This window comes from Kryptolebias marmoratus, linkage group LG1 (genome assembly GCF_001649575.2).
Source record: "Kryptolebias marmoratus isolate JLee-2015 linkage group LG1, ASM164957v2, whole genome shotgun sequence".
Classification (NCBI taxonomy): domain Eukaryota; kingdom Metazoa; phylum Chordata; class Actinopteri; order Cyprinodontiformes; family Rivulidae; genus Kryptolebias; species Kryptolebias marmoratus.
Window position 1 is genome coordinate 1,566,368 of NC_051430.1, and position 19,398 is coordinate 1,585,765.

The 19,398-nt window shown below is 36.4% G+C and overlaps 1 protein-coding gene across 2 annotated transcripts in view; it reads left to right on the forward strand.

The window, feature by feature from the left end:
• The first annotated feature begins 4,199 nt into the window (after nt 1–4,199).
• Nucleotides 4,200–19,398, forward strand: part of adgrd2 (adhesion G protein-coupled receptor D2) — a 105,258-nt gene continuing 90,059 nt past the window's right edge. For both annotated transcript variants that reach the window (XM_037978469.1, XM_017432974.3), the window contains exons 1-5: nt 4,200–4,675; nt 4,853–4,910; nt 5,055–5,294; nt 5,372–6,001; nt 16,986–17,108. In XM_037978469.1, the coding sequence (XP_037834397.1) occupies nt 4,631–4,675; nt 4,853–4,910; nt 5,055–5,294; nt 5,372–6,001; nt 16,986–17,108 (1,096 nt within the window). In that variant the 5' untranslated portion in view covers nt 4,200–4,630. The remainder of the gene's footprint in view (nt 4,676–4,852; nt 4,911–5,054; nt 5,295–5,371; nt 6,002–16,985; nt 17,109–19,398) is intronic.

The window sequence follows — 19,398 nt, forward strand, 5'->3', positions numbered from 1 at the left end:
TCACAATGTTTTGGTGCTTTGGGTGAACCAGCTTCTGTTTGAGAGTCCAGTTAGGCTTGAGATCCACTGGAATAATGTGTTTTGAGAAAATCCGTCTTGGTTTCTCAGATACTCCAGCAACATATGGAATGACAATTATTTTGTGTTGGTTCTTCTGCTTGTTTTTGTCTGTGGCATGTTTTTTAGATTTCCTCGTTGACTTGTCAAACTCCCAGTTGGGATATCCACATCATGTTTGTTTCTAATGTATTTCTGTTCCTTCCCTTTTGTCTTCATGTTCAGCTCAATGATGTAGAGTTCCAATGACAGAAAGTTTGTAAGAGTCAAACAGATGTTACTGATATGTGTGCGTTCATTTCCTGTAAACCTAAATGTTGAGGCTTCCATATTTCTAAGTGCAGTAGACAGTCTAAAAATAACAGCTTGTTGTCATTAGCATCCTCTCTGGTGAACTTGTTTTGTTGACAACAGAGTTGATGTGTCTGGTGAACGCTCCTACTTCCTTTAGCTTGGAGTTTAACCCTGGTATATTCTACATATCTGAACCAGTGACTTTCCGTTTTCTGAATGGTTTCCACTGCTTCTGATGTGGTTATACAAGTGAAAAGTGAAGTGACATCAAATGATACAAGGGTTTGCCCTGGAACCATCTCCAAATGTTGTACTTTACTAACAAAATCCAGGAATTTCTCTGTGTGATGTGGTATATGTCTAACAAGAGGAGCTAAAAGTCCTTTCTTTGTCTGTTTTGGGAAGTCCATATAAACATAGATTGGCTTCCGCCAGATATAATCTGTGTTAAATGATCAATTAATTATTTCGTCCTTTTCAAGTTTTTCCATATAGTCTATTATCATCTTTTTGTAGGTGCTAGTTGGATCCCAGCCAATACAAAAAGAGTGTTCTATGTATTTGCTTTTCTCCTGCAGACCATCTGATAATCAACCAGCTGTTTCCATACAGTAATCTCTCTTCGCTGCTTAAATAGTCCTCTGTTTCTCATGCTAGATTATCAGATCCTAATTTTTTTCCTCCACACTGTGCCTTGCTCCTGCTTTTGTGTTATCTGCCATTTTGTTTCGCTGATTGCCTGTTATGTTATTTTGTTTTGCTGCCTTGTTAGCCTATTTCATCATAACAGTCACAGTTTTCACATTAAGGTGATATAACACTAAGATGCAACTGTTAGATTAGTCAGTTACTCAAAATTGCCAGAAAATTAATTAAATATTCAGCTGCAGTCTCACTGAACTTTGAGTATTTGCGACCAAGTGCTCATCAAGCTGTTCGGCTGCACTTTGAAAGGCATTTATTTTTAAATTCATGACCTTATTTTGTTGCCCATCTCGGCCCACGTAAGTTTCTTTTGTACCAGCCTTGGCAACCCAAATTATGATGTAATTTGATGAAGTACACTTTTAAAAGGAAGATTGCAGTTTTTCTGAGCTCCAGTGCAGGTGTCAAAAATACAGCTCTAGCAATTGAGACAGGTGGAGACCCCTGCAGCAAAATTAAGATAGATTTGAAATGTATTGATGGCACCCATGACAACTTTATGATTATTTCAAGGGAAAAGTTGTTGCACAAAATAATTTGAATCTGTTCAAATCTCAAACAACAGTACTGCCAACCTCTGTTACTTACACAAGGAAGTTGAGAATCCCATGAAAATCATGAGACCATCCGGACACTCCCACATGAATTCCATTCGCAGCACAATGAGATACCACCTTTGGTCATTTGTCTTTTGAGTCTGCATCTATGGATCCTCCCTTTTGACAGTAACACATCCAATGTTTCAGAGGACAAGCAGAAATCATAGGTATCCCAAAACCATTCCCCCTGAATTTGTTATTAGCACATAAAGTCATTTTTTGAGTTATTTTTTTACAAACTGAAACTTTTCAGAAGCATGGTTATATTTTACAAAAAATCTTCAATATCTCCTTCCTCTTTTATATAAACCATGCAAAATCTGTTCTCACTACACTGTTGTTCTACATTGCTGATTAAACTGTTGCATTTGGCTAAATGTAGTTGAAGGAGAAAGTTGTTAATTTGAATGAATGGAAATAGGTGACTAGAGTGGAGAGCATAAAGACATTCAAAACTCGGACCTTGGAGAAAGCTTTCTTCCTTTAAGCTTTTGTGTAGTGTTTCACACTGTGAACAATTATTTATGTGGAATACTTGGATTGTCTCCATTGGTATTTTCATGGACTCAAGCTTTATTACAAGACTCTGACACATCAAAATCCATGAGTAAGATTGTGTCCTAAAAAGGTGGATGTTTTTTTTTTTTTTCAACTAGAAGCACTTGGAAAGTCCAAACGCCCTCCAAGGCCTTTGGATTATCAAAAAGTTGAAAGATGCAGATTGTGATACGGATCACCACCAAACTTTAATTAGTTGTTTCTTGTGACAACCCCGATATTTCCCAAAAAATTCATCAAAATCTATTATTTGTTTTTAAATAATCTTGCTAACAATTAGACAGATAGACCGACAAACAAACCAGCCAGTTCTACTGAGAATGTAACCTCCTTGAAAGAGGTAAAAATGATTTGAAAAAAGCAAACAAAGCTGGAAATGTGTGCAGTTCTGACCCAAAGTGCTCATTGCAAATAAAACAGATAAAAAGCCTTTTAACTCCCAACTGAACTTAATAGTATCCACAGTTATACCCAGTTAAGGGTTTATTTGAGTGTATTTACACACACACATTCAAGTTTTAGATTTGCATTTTAAAGATCAAGTATTTTAAACTGTGATCAACATGCTTACTTACAAAACTTATCTAACATTCAGTAAAAAAAAAAAAAAAAAAAAAAAAAAATATATATATATATATATATATATATCAGTCCTGTTTTATGCTTGAGATCTATGGTTTTAAGGTCAAGGAGTATGCATTTCAGTGTTTCCCATAGGGAACTGGTCTGGGGTGAGGTGGGGGAGTGTAGTAAAAAAAAAAAGAGAGACATGTAAAAATAACACATGGAAATAAAAAGACATGTGGGTAAAAAAAAATAATAAATAAATACATTAATTCATTAAAGAGACAAAAATTCATCTATAAGAAAAAGGAAAACAAAAAATATATTTTTATAAACAGTACAATTTAAATCATGTGCTTAAAAATATAATTTGCTGAAACTAAACTGAAAAAATAACTAAGAATGTCAACTAAATTATAAAACATGGTAAAGTTCTCCTTTTTTAAATTAATTGGTGCATTTTAAGCGTAATACTTTATTTATTTGGCCTTTTAGTTTTTTATTGAGCCTTTTATATATTGCTTTTATATTTAATTATGTCAGTTTTGGTCCTCCATAGTCATGAAGCGCTTGGTCTCTTTTGTGTTCTTGGACCTTCTTCAGGTAAACCGGGAGTGGGAGAGCTACTCCTGTTCCTCCTCACAGCAGAGAAAGTGCTGATTCGAACCACTTTCAGCATGTTTAAAAAACATGCTTACTTTGCAGGTTTTTGCGACATATTGTTTGTTTGTTTGTTTGTTCATAGTCTGCTGGCGAGAGCGTTTGTTCACCTGCATGATGGTGTACGCACGTGACTCTGCGTGTGTCAGCGTCGCAGATGTTTATATGAACCAAATTTTGGTCCGTTTTAAATTTTTATAAATTTAATTTTTAGTTTGGCATTTCATAATGTGGAGGAGCAACCGCAAAAATAGCTCTTGATGTGATCTTGTTATTTAAATTAAAATGACTACACGCGGTGAAATTCTTGGGGGGTTGGGTGTTCTCATTGGCGGCGGTGGGGGGTTGGAGCGCCCCGCCTGGATAATGGTAGGGGAAGCACTGCATTTTTATAAGTTTGTTGTATGTTTTTCTATAAAAACCTAAAAATACACAGGCTACTATGTATTATGAATTACTTTTGTTAATAATATTAGAATGAATAATAAATGTACTAATATTTTAGTGGCTATAAATGAAACTAATGTGTCAATTACCTTTAGAGTGCTGTATTGGAAGCATAAATAAAGGATGAGTGGTAACTATCCATTGCCCTGCTACTGGTCCAAATGCTTGACACCTCTTGCGCAAGTGGGGTTCTTTTTAAAAAAAAATGACTCCATTTGCATGACAAAAGCTGATTACTTTAGAGTGGCAGGGAGGGAGGGAGGAAAGGAGGTAGGGCTGTTTGGTCTGGCACAAAAGGCAGGCAGGAGACAGAAGGGGAACTTGAACATATGCGCCAGGATCACGGATTCCTTACCAGTGAGGCGGTCAGAGACACTACTGGACATGGTCAACTCTGACACTGGGAAACTGGATGAGTAATCTGGACTGGATTTGAGTTTCATGTGTATGGCATTTGCGACCAGAATAGTTAAAGAGACGCTGTGCTGTCATTGAGGATAGAAGAAATTCTACGATTGACGACAAAGCAATGATGACTTTGACCAAAACACTTTCCAGAATTTTTGAAAGTCAGCTGTTGAAAAGTGTCACTCTTATATTTTCTTTTTCGCTTTGCTATGCAGTTGCTAAAGCTAGATTTTAGATCTCGTTTTTTAGCTGCCATTGACTGAGTACATGTGGATCCAGTAAAAATATATTTTTCTAGGTGAGCTGATTGTTTTTTAGGAACCAACACTTACTTAAACATGACTGGTTCCTTGTTTAAAGGACTTATCTTCTTTTTTTTAGAGGTAATAACACTTTCATTCCATATTATATTGAATATTAAAACCAATACTTGTGATTTGCTGTGGTTAATATTGTGTAAAAATGTTACATAAGACTGTAAGAGACTAAACCTTTTTTTAAAGAAAAAAACACGTTTATACATGGATAATGTGAGATCAACTGGAATTCTTCTCATGTAGGTGGTAAGTGATGGTGAACTTATTCATGCTGGGCCAGAAAGGGTGGAAGACTTACATGGTAAGGTTGTCATTCACTTGTGATCAGTATTTCATACATATTTTTGAAAGGCTCCAAAAAATTTTGAAAGGCTTCAAAAATATGCTACAAAATCTACATTTAAAAATCCATTTATAATGTGTTAAATTCTGTCTGATTTTCCAGGACAATACAAGCTTGTGCATCTAACCTCACAATGGGCCCTTCAGTTGGTCAATGACTCACTGCCTTTCTCCAGAGCTGACAGCTTCTGCAGAGGTCAGTTCAGCTCCCTCATTACCCTGGATTGTGCAAAAGAACAGGAAGAAGCACTGGAGCTCCTTCGGCAGAGTGGACTCCGCTCCCCGGTCTGGTTCAGGAATCCCAGCAGAGCAGCCTCAAATTCTGTGGCCCTTTCCAGGCAGTGTGAGTGGAATCGGCACATTTGTAGTTTACTAAATTAAAACAAGTTACAAATAAAATTTCTTTCTCCTCTTGTTTAGATTTACAATTCTCAGCTCTAAACTTCCCAAAAGAGTCCTATGAAGGCTTTGCTCTTGTCAACATGTCTTTTCCTGCCTTATCATCTGTGAGTGTGTGTGTTCGAGTTCAGTGGGACCCAAAGTGGAATGAGGTGTCCACCATCTTCTCCTATGCTGCACCCGTCTTTACCAATGAGTTTCAGCTGCGAGGCCAAGTGGACATGCAGGGTCGCATTCTCCTGGCACTTATAATCCATGGGAAGCACCTGCCGTATAAGGCATCTTTCTCAAACGATGGTGCATGGCATCACATCTGTGTCACATGGCACCGGAATAGTAACCACTGGGCCATATATGTTGATGGGAACAGAAGTGACATGGGATTAGGTACAGACATTCACAGGGATATATATGGTGATGGGATCCTTATCCTGGGTCAGGACCAAGACTCATTTGGTGGGGATTTTACAGAGCCCTTTTTTGGAAACATCACTGACCTGAATGTTTGGAACATGTCTTTGGAAACAAGACATGTTCATGCCTTGAATTCCTGCTCATCTATTACCCTGGAAAAGCTTTTCACTTGGAACCTTGAGCTCATAAGTAGCCATACCATGGTGAAAGAGGTGCAGGCCCTTCTGTTTTGTCCAGGTAAGACAACACTGTTTCACTCCAAATACTTGTGCATGTAGATACAAGAGTAAATTTGTTCATTTTACAACTGGGTACATAACTGATGTATACTTTGTAGTAGTAAACCTTTAATAAATTCAATTCAATTCAGTTTATTTATATAGCACCAGTTCACAACAAAAGCCATCTTAGGGCACTGTATAAAAACATTCACATACATTATGAAAAGTCATTTAGTAAAACTTAGCAGATCGTGTTGAATCTTCACATTGTTGCAGTCTCCTGTCCTCAGCAACCACATTGGCAACAGTGAAAAGAAACAACTCAATTTTAACAAGAATAAACCTACAGCGGAACCAGGCTTAGGGTGTGCAGCCATCTGCCTTGACTGAGCAGATGGCTGGGGTTTGAGAAGACAGGAAAGAGACACAAACAAACACAGAATGATTGATTTAGATGTAGTTTTTATTGCAAGAAAGAGCAAGAAAAACACATGTTAATGTTAGAAATAATTACAAATACAAACAAAGCGTATAAGAAGTAAAGACAGCAGCAGAGTGGGGAAATGTGGTCTCCAGCAGTCTAAGCCTAAAGCAGCATAACTAAGGGTTAGCTCAGGAAATCCAAGTCAACCCTAACTGTACAATTTATTTAAAGAAAAAGTCTTATACCTGGTCTTGAAAGTAGAAAAATTGCATCCTCATGGATAGAAACTGGGAGTTGGTTCCACAAGAGAGGAGCCTGATAACTGAAAACTCTGCCTCGCATTCTACTTTTACAAACTCTAGAAACCACAAGTAAACCTGCAGTCTGATAGCAAGTGCTCTGTTATAAAAATATGGAGCAATAAGAGCTTTATTTTAAGATGAAACTTGGTTGTTGAGAGCTTTTTATGTTAGAAGTAAAAATTGTAATTATTTTATGAATTTGACAGGAAGCCAATGAAAAGAAGCTAACATTTGAAAAATTTGATCTCTCCTTCTAACTCTCATCAGAACTCTAGCAGCCGCATTTTGAATCAAGTAAAAACTTTTTAAAGAGTTTTTTGGACTCCCAAATAATATTACAATAGTCCAGACTAGATGTGATGAATGCATGGACTAGTTTTCTGCATCATTTTGGAACAGGGTGTTTCCATTTTTAATGTGGCGGTTAAATTACATACCCTGATCAAAAATAACACCAGGGTTCTTTACATTAGAACTGGAGCCCAGATAATGTCATCCAGAGGAAGTGAAAGGCTGCAGAGTTTGTTCCTTAGCTGCTCAGGTTCAAAAAACACAACCTTTGTTTGAGTTTAAATGCAGAAAATTAAGAGTCGTCCAGGTTTTTTTTTTTTTTTTTTTTGTCTTTAAGATATGTTCGCAATCAAAGTAACTGATTGGGTTTGTCAGGTTTCATGTATAAATATAACGATTTGGATGGGATTTTGCAGGCATGTTGATGGTTTGAATGAAGATAGTGTTTTTGACAATTCAGAGAACTCAACAGGATAAAAACTGTCCAAAGACAAAGAATGGTTTGAATGACACTTCTAAAGCTATTTCTTCTGATAGGAAATCAGGGGCAATATTCAGAGGGATGGTGTGATTTTTTTTTTCCCAAATTGAAATAATTTTGTTCTGGAAGAATCTCATGAAGTCACCATCACTTACTTACAGTTATAGGGATGCATGGCTCAGAGACAGGACTTTTCACTAGTCTAGCTACAGTACTAAAAAGAAACCTGGGGTTATTCATGTTCTCTTTTATTAATGCATAATATGCAGTTCTAGTTTTACAAAGGGCTTTCTTGTATGTTTGCAGGCTATCTCTCTCAGTTAAATAAAATTCTTCCATGTTAGTGTAGCAACATTTTATTTCCAACTTTCTAGATGTCTGTTTTAGAACATGCAATTCTGAATTAAAGCAAGACATCAGCTTCCTCTGACTGATCACTTCCTTTATCAGAGAAGCAATTTTATTAAGTGATGTTTTGATTGAAGCAGTAAATTCAAAAGTTTCTGCAAGACAAAATAAATCCATTATTATTATGATATTATGATCAATTATTGACTTACATGAGAGAGATCTTATGTTCCATAATCCACATTTAATGTTTCTTTTTGTTAGTTTTGTTTTTTTCTGTTCTGGTAAAGTACCTGTATAAGTATGCTGTCTTGGCAACACGTAACTCTGTGAAGCTATACAGCTAGGGAACAAAATAAACAGTCTTCACACAAGACTTTCTTTCTTGCTTTACTGAACATTCTTCATTTATAACTTATAACTGAAATATACAAAAATAGAAAAATAAATCACTAATACATGTCTTGCTATCACAACATCACATACTTACTTACCTGAGACAATCACGTCATATACACAAGTTTTTCTTCTTTTTTCACACATCAATACTCACAAAGACAGAGGTTTCTCATGGCACAAGTGTTTAAGACACATTCAGCGTTATACAATCCTCTTTCTCCATTAATTTACAAAATGCTAGCTTAACCGGAGAAAAATCCGTCCAAGCTGATCTTGAAGTGAGAGCACTCACTACCTCACAAATTCTGCACCTTCAATATACCAAAGATGAGAGGTCTCACTCCGACTAAAATTCAAAACTCAACTTTTTAAAGTTTTTAACTATGAACTTTTTTCTTACTCTATTTATGTAACTTATCACTGTTTTTTAAATAAAAGGCAGCACAATAAGATTTCTGTAATTTATTTTCCTTCAGCTTATTTTTGGTTTATTTAATTTTGGCCAAGGTTGAGCTGACAGTGTTTTAGTGGGGGTTTGGGTGGGTTACAGAGGAGAAGCAGCAGAGGTATGTAAAACTACAACTCTGCTTCCCAGACTTGACTCTGGTTTGTCAATAAATTGCATGACTAACGAAATTGTTCAAATTTGTAGAAAGAAGAGTAGCTCCATGCAAGGTGGTATGGATGCCATCTCTTTGCATCAGAACAGGTTTTCCCCAAAGTACACTTTAGTAATCTATGTAGCCCATGTTGTTTTCAGTACACCACCTGGGCAGCCAGCATTTGTACGACAACATGTAGTTAAACACATCATCACTGATCAGATTAGGATGGGACCAGAGAAAACTATGGAGTCCAACATTGTTTTTGCAAAGTTACACACCAAAGCAACATTAAGTTTAGTGACCTCCGATTAGTGTAACTTGGTGTCAGTAACCATAAACTATTCTATACAAGAAACAATGAAAATCAGAACCCCCCAAGGCTTCTGTCTAGCTAACATATAAAATGACCTTTTCAGTCTCAGCAGAGGCGCTGCCAGGAATTTTGGGCCCCATGACAAAAAAATCCAATTGGGCCCCCGACCCTCCCATGCAGTTGCTGTCACCACATCTCTAGAATCTAACTGACCCATCAAAAGCCTTACATAACTAACTTTAAAGGCTTGCAACTGTCTCGCTTCAATTAGTCTAATACTGGTAATAGCACAACTTTGCCTGCTAGTGAATTATACATGCAAAAGCCTGCATACAGTACACAATTCACTATTTGAAGCATGATTAAAAGCAAACCAAAAATGTGCTAATGGCCAAATCTTAGTGTTTTTTATTGCAAAAATTCAAAACAAAAAAATCTCTAAATTTTCTTGAAAGATAAATAAAACAGACACTTAATTGTACATTTATAACTTTAAAATTATACTGTTTATGCTGTTTATTTATTCACACAGAGACAATTTACCACATTTCAATAATATTTTCCACCTGCAGTCTCTGGACAAGTTCATGTAAAGATTAACAGATCATGAACTGGTGAAAAGTCAGTATAATAACTACTACTTACTTATAAAATGTATAACTGTACAATCAAATGAAATTAAAATATATTAACAACATCATCCCAAGTTTTGAAAACAGATGATTTTTGAACAAGAACAAGAACAAGTAACTTCTAGCCAACTGACCTTATATGGATGTCTTGAGACATTGTGGACCTCAAAGTTTTTTTATCAGCCTCAGCTTACTAAAAGCTCTCTCCCCACCAGCAACAGTCACAGGCATTGTACAAAATATGCCTAAAGCAATGTAGACTTCTCCAAAAATGCTTTGGAGTTTCATTTTGTAAATTGCATTTAGAAGACTGAGAGGGAACAGGTAAGGGGTGAAAGTGGCAGCATATATCATGTTTAGGTGTCTTATCTCATTTTCAAACTCAGATGTGAGATCTCCAGTAACTTTTTTAATATGTGGTTGGTACACAGAAGGGACTCTATTTTCCCTAATCTGCCCAACTTTTAAAATGGCAGAGAATTCCTTATGTATTTCTGCAGTGGTGTGGAACCTGGTGTCCAGATCGCTGGCACCATAGCATCACTAGCATCCATAGCATGAAAAAACACTGTGCCCTAAAACACTGTTGCTGCACTGTCCTGAGCTATCGACTCTTGAGATGTCTCATCATGGAATCTCATTCTTTTCTTTTTCCTATTGGGTTCTTTGTTAAACTGAGGCACAAAATCTATTTGTGTTGCAATCAGTTCTGCCTCAGACAGGAGTGACTCCCTTCCATCCCTAAGAGGTAGCATCTCTTTTCTTTAGGCACTGATATTGGCTACCTCTGTATCAAAAGAGATTTTTCCTGACAAGATAACCACAGTCCTGTCATCAATGCACTGCATTACTTTGAGCCAGACATTGAGTAGGACAATAACATTGAATGTCAGGAAGTAGTTTTTGAGACCACTAGCCTCTGATCTGGCCTCGTTGGTAAGACTACATGTCATAAGTATAGTGTCAAGGGCCTGAATGACAAAGGGAAGATGTTGTGCTACAGAATTAACAGCCATGTTTCTTGAAGTCCAGTAAGTATCTGACAGGCGATGCAAAGAGCAACCTGTTTTCTCTTTGTAGATAGCCCAGCATTATGGGCTGGCACTAAAGAGTGAGTATAGGTGATTGATGCAGCCAAAAAATGTTGCAACTTCAGGGCTTCACTGTGAAGCATTCACGCCTACCAAATTAAGAGTGTGGGAGGCACAGAGTGAAAATGTAGCAAGATGTTTTTTCTTTAATATCTGGGCTTGTACCCCCTTAACCCATCCTGACACGTTTGCCCCATTGTCATATCTTTGTCCTCTGCAGTCTCCAATGTCTATCCCTTTGTTATGAAGCACATTTTCAATCATGTCTGCTATCTCACTTTGGTTTTTTTTGTAAAAGTTCTTAAATTCTAAGAATCGTTCTATGATCTCCCAGTCATCTGTTTATTTGTTATACCTGACATATCTGATCAGCACCACATTTTGCTCAGTGTGGGAAATGTCTTGTGTGGCATCACAGATGACTGAAAAATAAATAGCATCCTCCTTTTCCTTTAACATTATTTTCAAAACTTTTCTGCCACATATATCAATAAATTTATTCTGTATGTCTGAGCTTAGATAATGTGTCAGCCTAGTTCCTTGTTTTTGTCCCTAACTTTTTGCAAGTGCAAATTAGGAAGTGTATCATAATGAGACTAAAGCTCTATTGTGCCTAAGAAATTTCCAATTTGAACATCATCTAGCTCTTTGGTTTTACCCCGGAAAGGTAAATTTCTTGATGCCAAGTGAAGTGTTACATCCAGGATTCTCTTCAAGAGAGTTCCATTTTTCTCAGTTTCTGTTTGGATCTGCTTTTGCAACTGAGTGTCAATGCCACTAACAGCCATTACTGACTGTTGCAAGTTCTTCCACTTAAAGTAGCTGTCTTTGTGTGCCCTATTTTTTTCATGTACAGGGAATTTTTCATACATTCGACGCCACTTTACATCAGACATTTTATATCCATTTTTGCTGTATAATGCACTAAGAGAAAGTCTTTTTTGCAAATGAGAGAAACACATACAAGGGATGCAGTACAGAGCATCAGTAGTTTTGCTGTAAGTTACCCAGTCTATCTTTACCTTTTCCCTCCAGTTGGCTGCCTTACTGTACAATAAGTACTCTGGAAATGGTTTCCTCTCAAAATGCTTTTTACAGAGGCACTCCTTTATTGCCCAAGCAGTGTGTTTGGGATCATTGCCATGCTGGAAGACCCAGCCACATGTCATCTACAATGCTCTCACTGATGGAAGGAGGTCTTAAAATCTCACAAAATAACTTTTTTTTTTTTTTTTTTACTAAAAAGTTCTATTTTGGTTTAATTTGACCACAAGATATTCTCCCAATCCTCTTCTGGATATGCTCTCTGGCAAACTTCAGATGGGCCTGGACAGGTACTGGCTTAAGCAAAGGGACACACTCGGCACTGCAGGATTTGAGTCCCTCTCAGCGTACTGTGTTACTGATGGTAGCCTTTGTTACTTTGGTCCCAGATCTCTGCAGGTCATTCATCAGGTCCCTCTGTGTAGTTCTGGGATTTTTTTCTCATTTTTTCTCACTGTTCCCATGATCATTTTGACCCCACGGGATGAGATCTTGTGTGGGGCCCCAGATCGAGGGAGATTATCAATGGTCTTGTATGTCTTCCATTTTCTTACAATTGCTCCCACAGCTGATTTATTCACACCAACCTGTTTGCCTATAGTAGATTCTCTCTTCCCAGCCTGGTGCAGGTCTACAATTTTCTTCCTAGTGTCCTTTGACTGCTTTTTGGTCTTAGCCATGGTTGAGTTGGAGTCTGACAGTTTGAAGCTGTGGACAGGTGTCTTATATACTGATAACAAATTCAAACTGGTGCCATTAATACAGGTAACGAGTGGAAAAAGTTACAGATCTGCGTGAGCCAGAAATCTTGCTTGTTTGTTATTGACCGAATACTTTTTTTCCACCATAATTTTCAAATAAATTCTTTAAAAATCCTACAATGTGATTTCCTGGATTTTTTTTCCTCATTTTGTCTCTCATAGTTGAAGTGTACCTATGATGAAAATTACAGACCTCTCATCTTTCTAAGTATGAGAACTTCAGTGGCTGACTAAATACTTTTTTGCCCCACTGTATTCTCACTATTTCAACCGTCCAGCCTCCAGGTTAGACAGGAGGCTTTTTAGAACTTTTTTAATGATTGTTTGAATTTCTGTCAGTAATAAATATTTCAGTTTTGTTGTGTAATGGTAAAAAGAGCAAGAGAGAGAGAGAGACATTCCTCAGGTTTTCCTAACCTTTCCGACCTCGGTGCCCAACTTTTCCAGTCCAAAGTAAACCGGGGCCCATTTAAATATTATTCATATTGGTTTACCAAACTGACTTCACTTGTATTCAATATCAAAATCAAATCCATATATAGTTTACTGAGCAAAAGCAAATAAAATGACATCATAATGTGATAAGCATTTATTTATCATTTGTATGCAAAACCTGTACATACAACAAGATTCTAACTGGCCAGCAATTCATGGAACAGATCAAACTGCAACAAGAATAAAATTAAAGGCTCATGTCAGGCTTATGACCATCAAAATAATTTATTAAAACTTATATAAACCTACATAAAGGAAAAATGTGGAAACTGGTTAAATGAAATTATATGCTCAAAAAAATGTTGAAAGAAATTGTCAAATGAAATGTATTGTTAATAATAATAATATTAATTTAAATAAAGTTCAAATGATAATATAGCTGACTGCTGGGGATAGGCACCAGCTCCCTGCGGAATGGAGAAGCGGGTAAAGAAAATTGATGGATGGATGGATCATAATATAGCCTTATAATCTGCAAATTAATTTGAAAATTGCTTCAATAGCAAGAACCAGAAGCTGCCATCCATATCTCTAACAAATAAACAACTGTCACAACAGTTTATCTTTTGACAACCTACCACACTAATTTTTTTATTTTATCCGCCTCTTAATGAGACACTTGAGCCTGCCTCTCGGACACAATCAGATCCAGTTTATGCTAACTGTCATATAAGATCAAAACAAACAAAAAAAAACCTGGCATATTATTGAACAATTGCTCACCATTGTCACAGGGACAGGGAGGAATTAGGATGGTATGGGGGGTTAGGGCTGCTGCTGACTGTGACTCATCTGTTGCTAAATGTGATAAAAGGTACAGAGTAAAGACAAATATATGAATATACTGTATTTCTAAACATTTCCCTTCTCTGGTTAAATGCTACTAAAATGCAGACTAACACTAGCCTGTAGCTACACTAGCTAAGCTAATAGGTTGATACTCACCTCTCTTGGAGAAAAAGTAAGTGACAGATTGACACCCTTTCTTTAGTTTTTCTTCTCTTTCTTTTCTCTCTTTCCTTTTTTGAAAGTCTGATTTTTTAATTTTTCAAGGGAGCATGGTTGGTTGCCACTGTCTTTCTCACTTCTACTTACTGACCACTGCTTAACATGATCAAGTCAAGTGCTGGTCTTGTGGATTAGTTTGTTGGTAAACATCGCCCTGCCAGTTTCCCGTAGAAAACAGATACAGCTTTAACTTTTGTTGTGAAGTGCATTGATGTTCTTGGTTCAGTCCAGTTTACTGTGAACAGTGGTGTACAAATTCACACTTCACAAGAACTAGCTCAAATTTAAATTACCACAGATTAAAATGGAATCAGATAATGTTCATGATCAATCAACTAAAACCTCTGAGCTACATTCCCAGTAATAACATGAACTAGTTTGCTTTCATTTATTCAAGGTTTTCCTGAGATAAAGTCTCGAAAATATTGTTAAGTGTTATTATTTGTATCATCACATAGCATTTGCAGCCTGGTCTATGTCAACTAATTTACATTTATTTGCTTTTCACAAGTTTGTCTTGTATCCATGTAGGGTGGTATCTTACTGGGCTGCAACTGGAATGAGACTAGTTTTTAAGTCACAGCCTGTTGTCATTCACATGGCTTGCAAAACTGCATTCTTGGCTGTGCACATTATTTTGCTTTGTACCCACCTTAGCAGCCAGCTCCACATTTACTCTTTAAAAATAAAACATCCCTTTGGATGTTTTATCCTTTTTATTGCTATCAGTCATGGTCAATATAAATGGTCTTTTTTGATAAAAAAAAACAACAACAAAACCAACAATAACAAAATTCATCAATGATAAAGTAAGATTAAAATTTCAGAAAGTACTGCAAATTAAAAAAAACAAAAGATGTAATGTAAAATAAGCAATAGCATAAATTTTTACCCCCTTTAAAGTGACTGTCCTGATTCAACTTGCAGAAAAGAGTAATAAAAAGTATAAGTCAGGATGAATACAAAATTATTTCCAAGGCCCTAAACATCCTCAGTAGTTCTGGTAAATTTATCAGAAATGGAAAGAATATGGGAAATGTGTAGATTACCAAAAACTGGCCAATCATAGGTATGGTTTTTAGAGTTGGACATTTTCCTTGGATGTTTTCTGTCTAAGGAGAGTTCCTGTGAAAATGCTTGTCAAAATACTAGTGCCCTTGAGATGGGTTGGAGATGCCTCTAGAAAAATTCAGATGAGTTCAAGACAGAATGGAGACACCTATGATGAATGTGTGACTATTTAGAGAGAAGCTGTCACAAATATTTTGAACATGTCCAAAATTCAATAGTCTGGACTGCATGCCTCCAACTCACCCATGAAAACTGAGAATTGCTGCAAGCAAATGTCACAAGACTTTCTTGTGACTCTTTCATGAATGTAGTTCAACTAGTTCCAAACCTGTCAGATACCACCTTTATGGACAAATTCCTAACAATACAATTTTTTTTTCAGTTTCAGTTGCTAAAGAAAAAAGTTTGGCAGAATTCTACTGTATGTTTTTAGGCTAAGTCACTTTCAACGTAATGGAAGGCTGATGTTTTTTTTGTTGTTTTTTTTGTTATTCTGTGTCATATTTTGTTTTTTAACATGATTTTATTTTATCATAATTTCATCTATCAAAAGCTCACTAAAAGTAAGATGATTGTGCTGTTATTTTGGTTATACATGTACAATGGTTGGAGAGAAAAATTAGAAATGGCACATTGAAAGATGATTTCTCTAAGCTACTGCTCTGTTCCTCACCTCCTCTGTGCCATCTGGATGCCAAGATCTGGACTCACTTTGTGGCAAAAATGTGCTGTTGCAATGTACATGCAGAACCCAATCATGCTGGTTCAACTCAGCATTAACTTCCACATTTGATGGTGGTTAGGGCATGGGCCTTTAGTTTTTATGTTTAAAGTGAGGGTAAAAGCCATGTATTGTAACAGTAATTTATCCCCACAAATGTATCTGCTAATGTGGTGCACCTACACAGCAGGCACATCCAGCCCTCAAGGAGGTGTGATGCTTTTTCTACATGAAATAGTTAATGTTTGTCTTAAATGCCTCTTAGTTTATAGGAGCTATTTCCTGGTACTAAGCGTGTAATTTAATGAATTGTGCTTTATTCCAGTTCCTCAGTTAAACAAAAAAAATATCCTTGCTAAGTTTGAATTCCACAACAAATTAGAATTATTGCCCTAATTTGAATGCTTTTGTGGACAACACAGATTGTCAGTGTTTTTACAGTATTATATTGGGAGCTTTGAACCATTCAAATAGAAATCAGAGAGGCCCAGAAGGAGGCAGGTTTCTGTGTGGCAGTTCAGGTCTGTGTTGTAAAAGGAAAATAAGAAGTTAGAAAGTTCTATGGTGTGTTCCAGTGTTGCCTTCCACTGTGTCTGACTCTAACTACTGCAGTCACACATACACTGGTACACACTTTCAATTATTGCAGATTAATGAAGAAAATTATGAATTTAGTTTTTAGATTAACACAAAGGTATTTTAGTTAAAGTTTAATTTACCAAAGTGTTTATTTGATACAATTGCACATTCTTGGATTTGTTGTTGTTCTGTGTACATTCCATTTAGCCATGCGTAACTAGCTTGCAGCATCCATGATGATTTCTAGATGGAACACTCACTGAGAAGTGCAGGGCTAGTTTGAGGAAAGAATCAGACCAAATGATCTAATCAGTTTTCATTTTAAATCAACCCATCGCTTAGATGTTTCACAACAAAACACTATTTAGCATGCTTAAGCTGTTTTATGTCATATTGTGTGTCATTGTGTGTGTTCCAATATGACTGTGTAAGCAGCAGCATACCAGCAGATGGAGCTGCAGGGCTGCAGGACATTGCAGGGCTGGTCAGATCAGCTCCCTACGTTGAGCCTGACAGACTGTTCTGACCGGTTGCCATTCATCTGTAGGAGCAGCAGAGGTGAGCCACACATTCTTCATATAAAAATTGTTGCAAACTACAGTTATCTGAAAATGGTACAAAAGAAACTTAAAATTTACATATCATGAATCATCCAGTCATTCATTATCCAAACCCACTTGTTCCATTCATGGTCGCAGGGGGAGCTGGTATTCATCTCCAGCGGTCATTGGGCAAGCTGGGGGTGGGCTGGAGGATTTTGGGCAGGTGAATTGGCCTCCTGGAAAGATTGACAGTCCTGTGCCACACAGAGACCAGCGACCATTCATGCACACACTTACATCTACTTTAGAATCTCCAGTTAACCTTACATGCATGTTTTTTTTATTTCTGTGAATTCTGTTTGTTAGTAAAATATCTCATGAACAATTAAGCAAATTTAATAAGAACTTGCATAAAATAATTACTGAATGGACATTTAAAACTGAATAACTTTTTAAGTCAATCTAATTCAAGATGGCCACCATTGTCAATTATTCTAAGCCAATACAGAAACTGCTATTACTCAGTCAATTTTACAAAAATACAGAAAATTAGCTGTGGTAATAGGTGAAACTGACCTGCAACAAAAATACTGTTAGCTAATAGATTGTTCAAGATATTGGTTTAAAATTTTGCCATGAACTATTTGTTGAAGCAAAAACAAAATTGATTTTATTTTATTTTTTTCAGGGAATAATCAATCGATGTACCTCTATAACTGAATATAACTTCGGACCCAATCCAATTTAAGATGTCCACTACAGGCAACTGACCTTAAAAACCACAAAATTGCACAATCATTTTACAGTTATTGTGCTCAAATTTTTGTGTAATTGTAGCTGATTATCATATATATATATATATATATATAATTGTGACTTTTAAAGCGGGGACTTCAGCTCAGGTAAAAATACAGTCATGCAGTTTGAGCTACTTAAGCAAAAATGTTGCGATTTGACACAACTTTTTGTGGCAACAGATGTAGACAGTGTAATGACCTAATAATGCATTCGAGTACAATCTGTAAATTCAATAACCCTCACTAAAACAAAGCTACTCTACATATAACAGAGAAATTTAAGGTTAAATGTCTCATTTGGGTCTGCATTGTCAATTTTCAATTATACAATTGTGCTTTGGTTTTGTTACATGCTAAATTCTACAGAAACATCAGCAAGTTCTGTAGCTTACCGTCAACATTTTAAAAAGCTCTAAAATATTAGTCACATTGTTTTCTTCCACTTCAGTCTTATTAGTTCCTGAAGCACATTTTAATTTTTGCTATGTTTGACTGTAACATCTTTGAATAATTACTCCTCATTAGTGAATTCATCCTAAGATTACTGGAGACATGCCCTGCAAGGGAACTGAATCATTGATTTGCTTCATAAATATAAATGATAAGATGGACATCAGTGACGTTGAAGAATGGATTTATCTATTAACAATGAGCATGTTAGGAATAGTAACAAGTTCAAATAAATTTTAATATACAGCACATTTTGCACATTATTAAATATAATGTACTATTGTATATAAATATATAAACAAAAAATAAACCAGATGAAGCACACATTATTCCAAAATGTATGCAAATGTGTACTATAAAGTGACAATTGCTTTACATATACTGAACAAAAATATAAACGTCACATGACAAATATTGTTGCCATGTAGAGTTAACAAGTGTAAATGAGCATTTGCTGACATTTTATTGTACAAAAGTAATATTTCTCTTGATTTGTGTATAATTTTTATTCCAACTTGCTGTTGGTAAGTATTACTCAGTGAGTTGTTTTCTTTTACTTAGTGCATGGGTGCGGCATGTCCAGTGGGTGATCAGACAAAATGAGCAACAGCTGGACTGGGGACAATAAAAGGCCACCCCAAAATGTCAAATTTTGTCACAAGTCATAATGCCTCAGATGTTGTAAGTTATGCAGGAGCGTGCCATTGGCATGTTGGATGCAGGGATGTCCACCATAGCAGTAGCTGCACAGCTCAATGTCCATTATCGGATCATAGGCCGTTTAATTAAAATTCAATTCAATTCAAAATACTTTATTAATCCCAAAGGGAAATTAAATGTTGACGTAGCTCATTTAAATCAAGTAGTTATTATAGATGGTGATGGCTGTGGGCAGGAATGATCTCCTGTAGCGGTCCGTTTTACAGCTAATCTGAAGAAGCCTTTGACTAAAGAGACTCTGTTTTCCGATGACGGTCTCGTGAAGAGGATGGTTAGGGTTGTCCATGATTTCCTTGATTTTATGCAAAATCCTTCTTTGCATCATCATCTCCAGAGGTT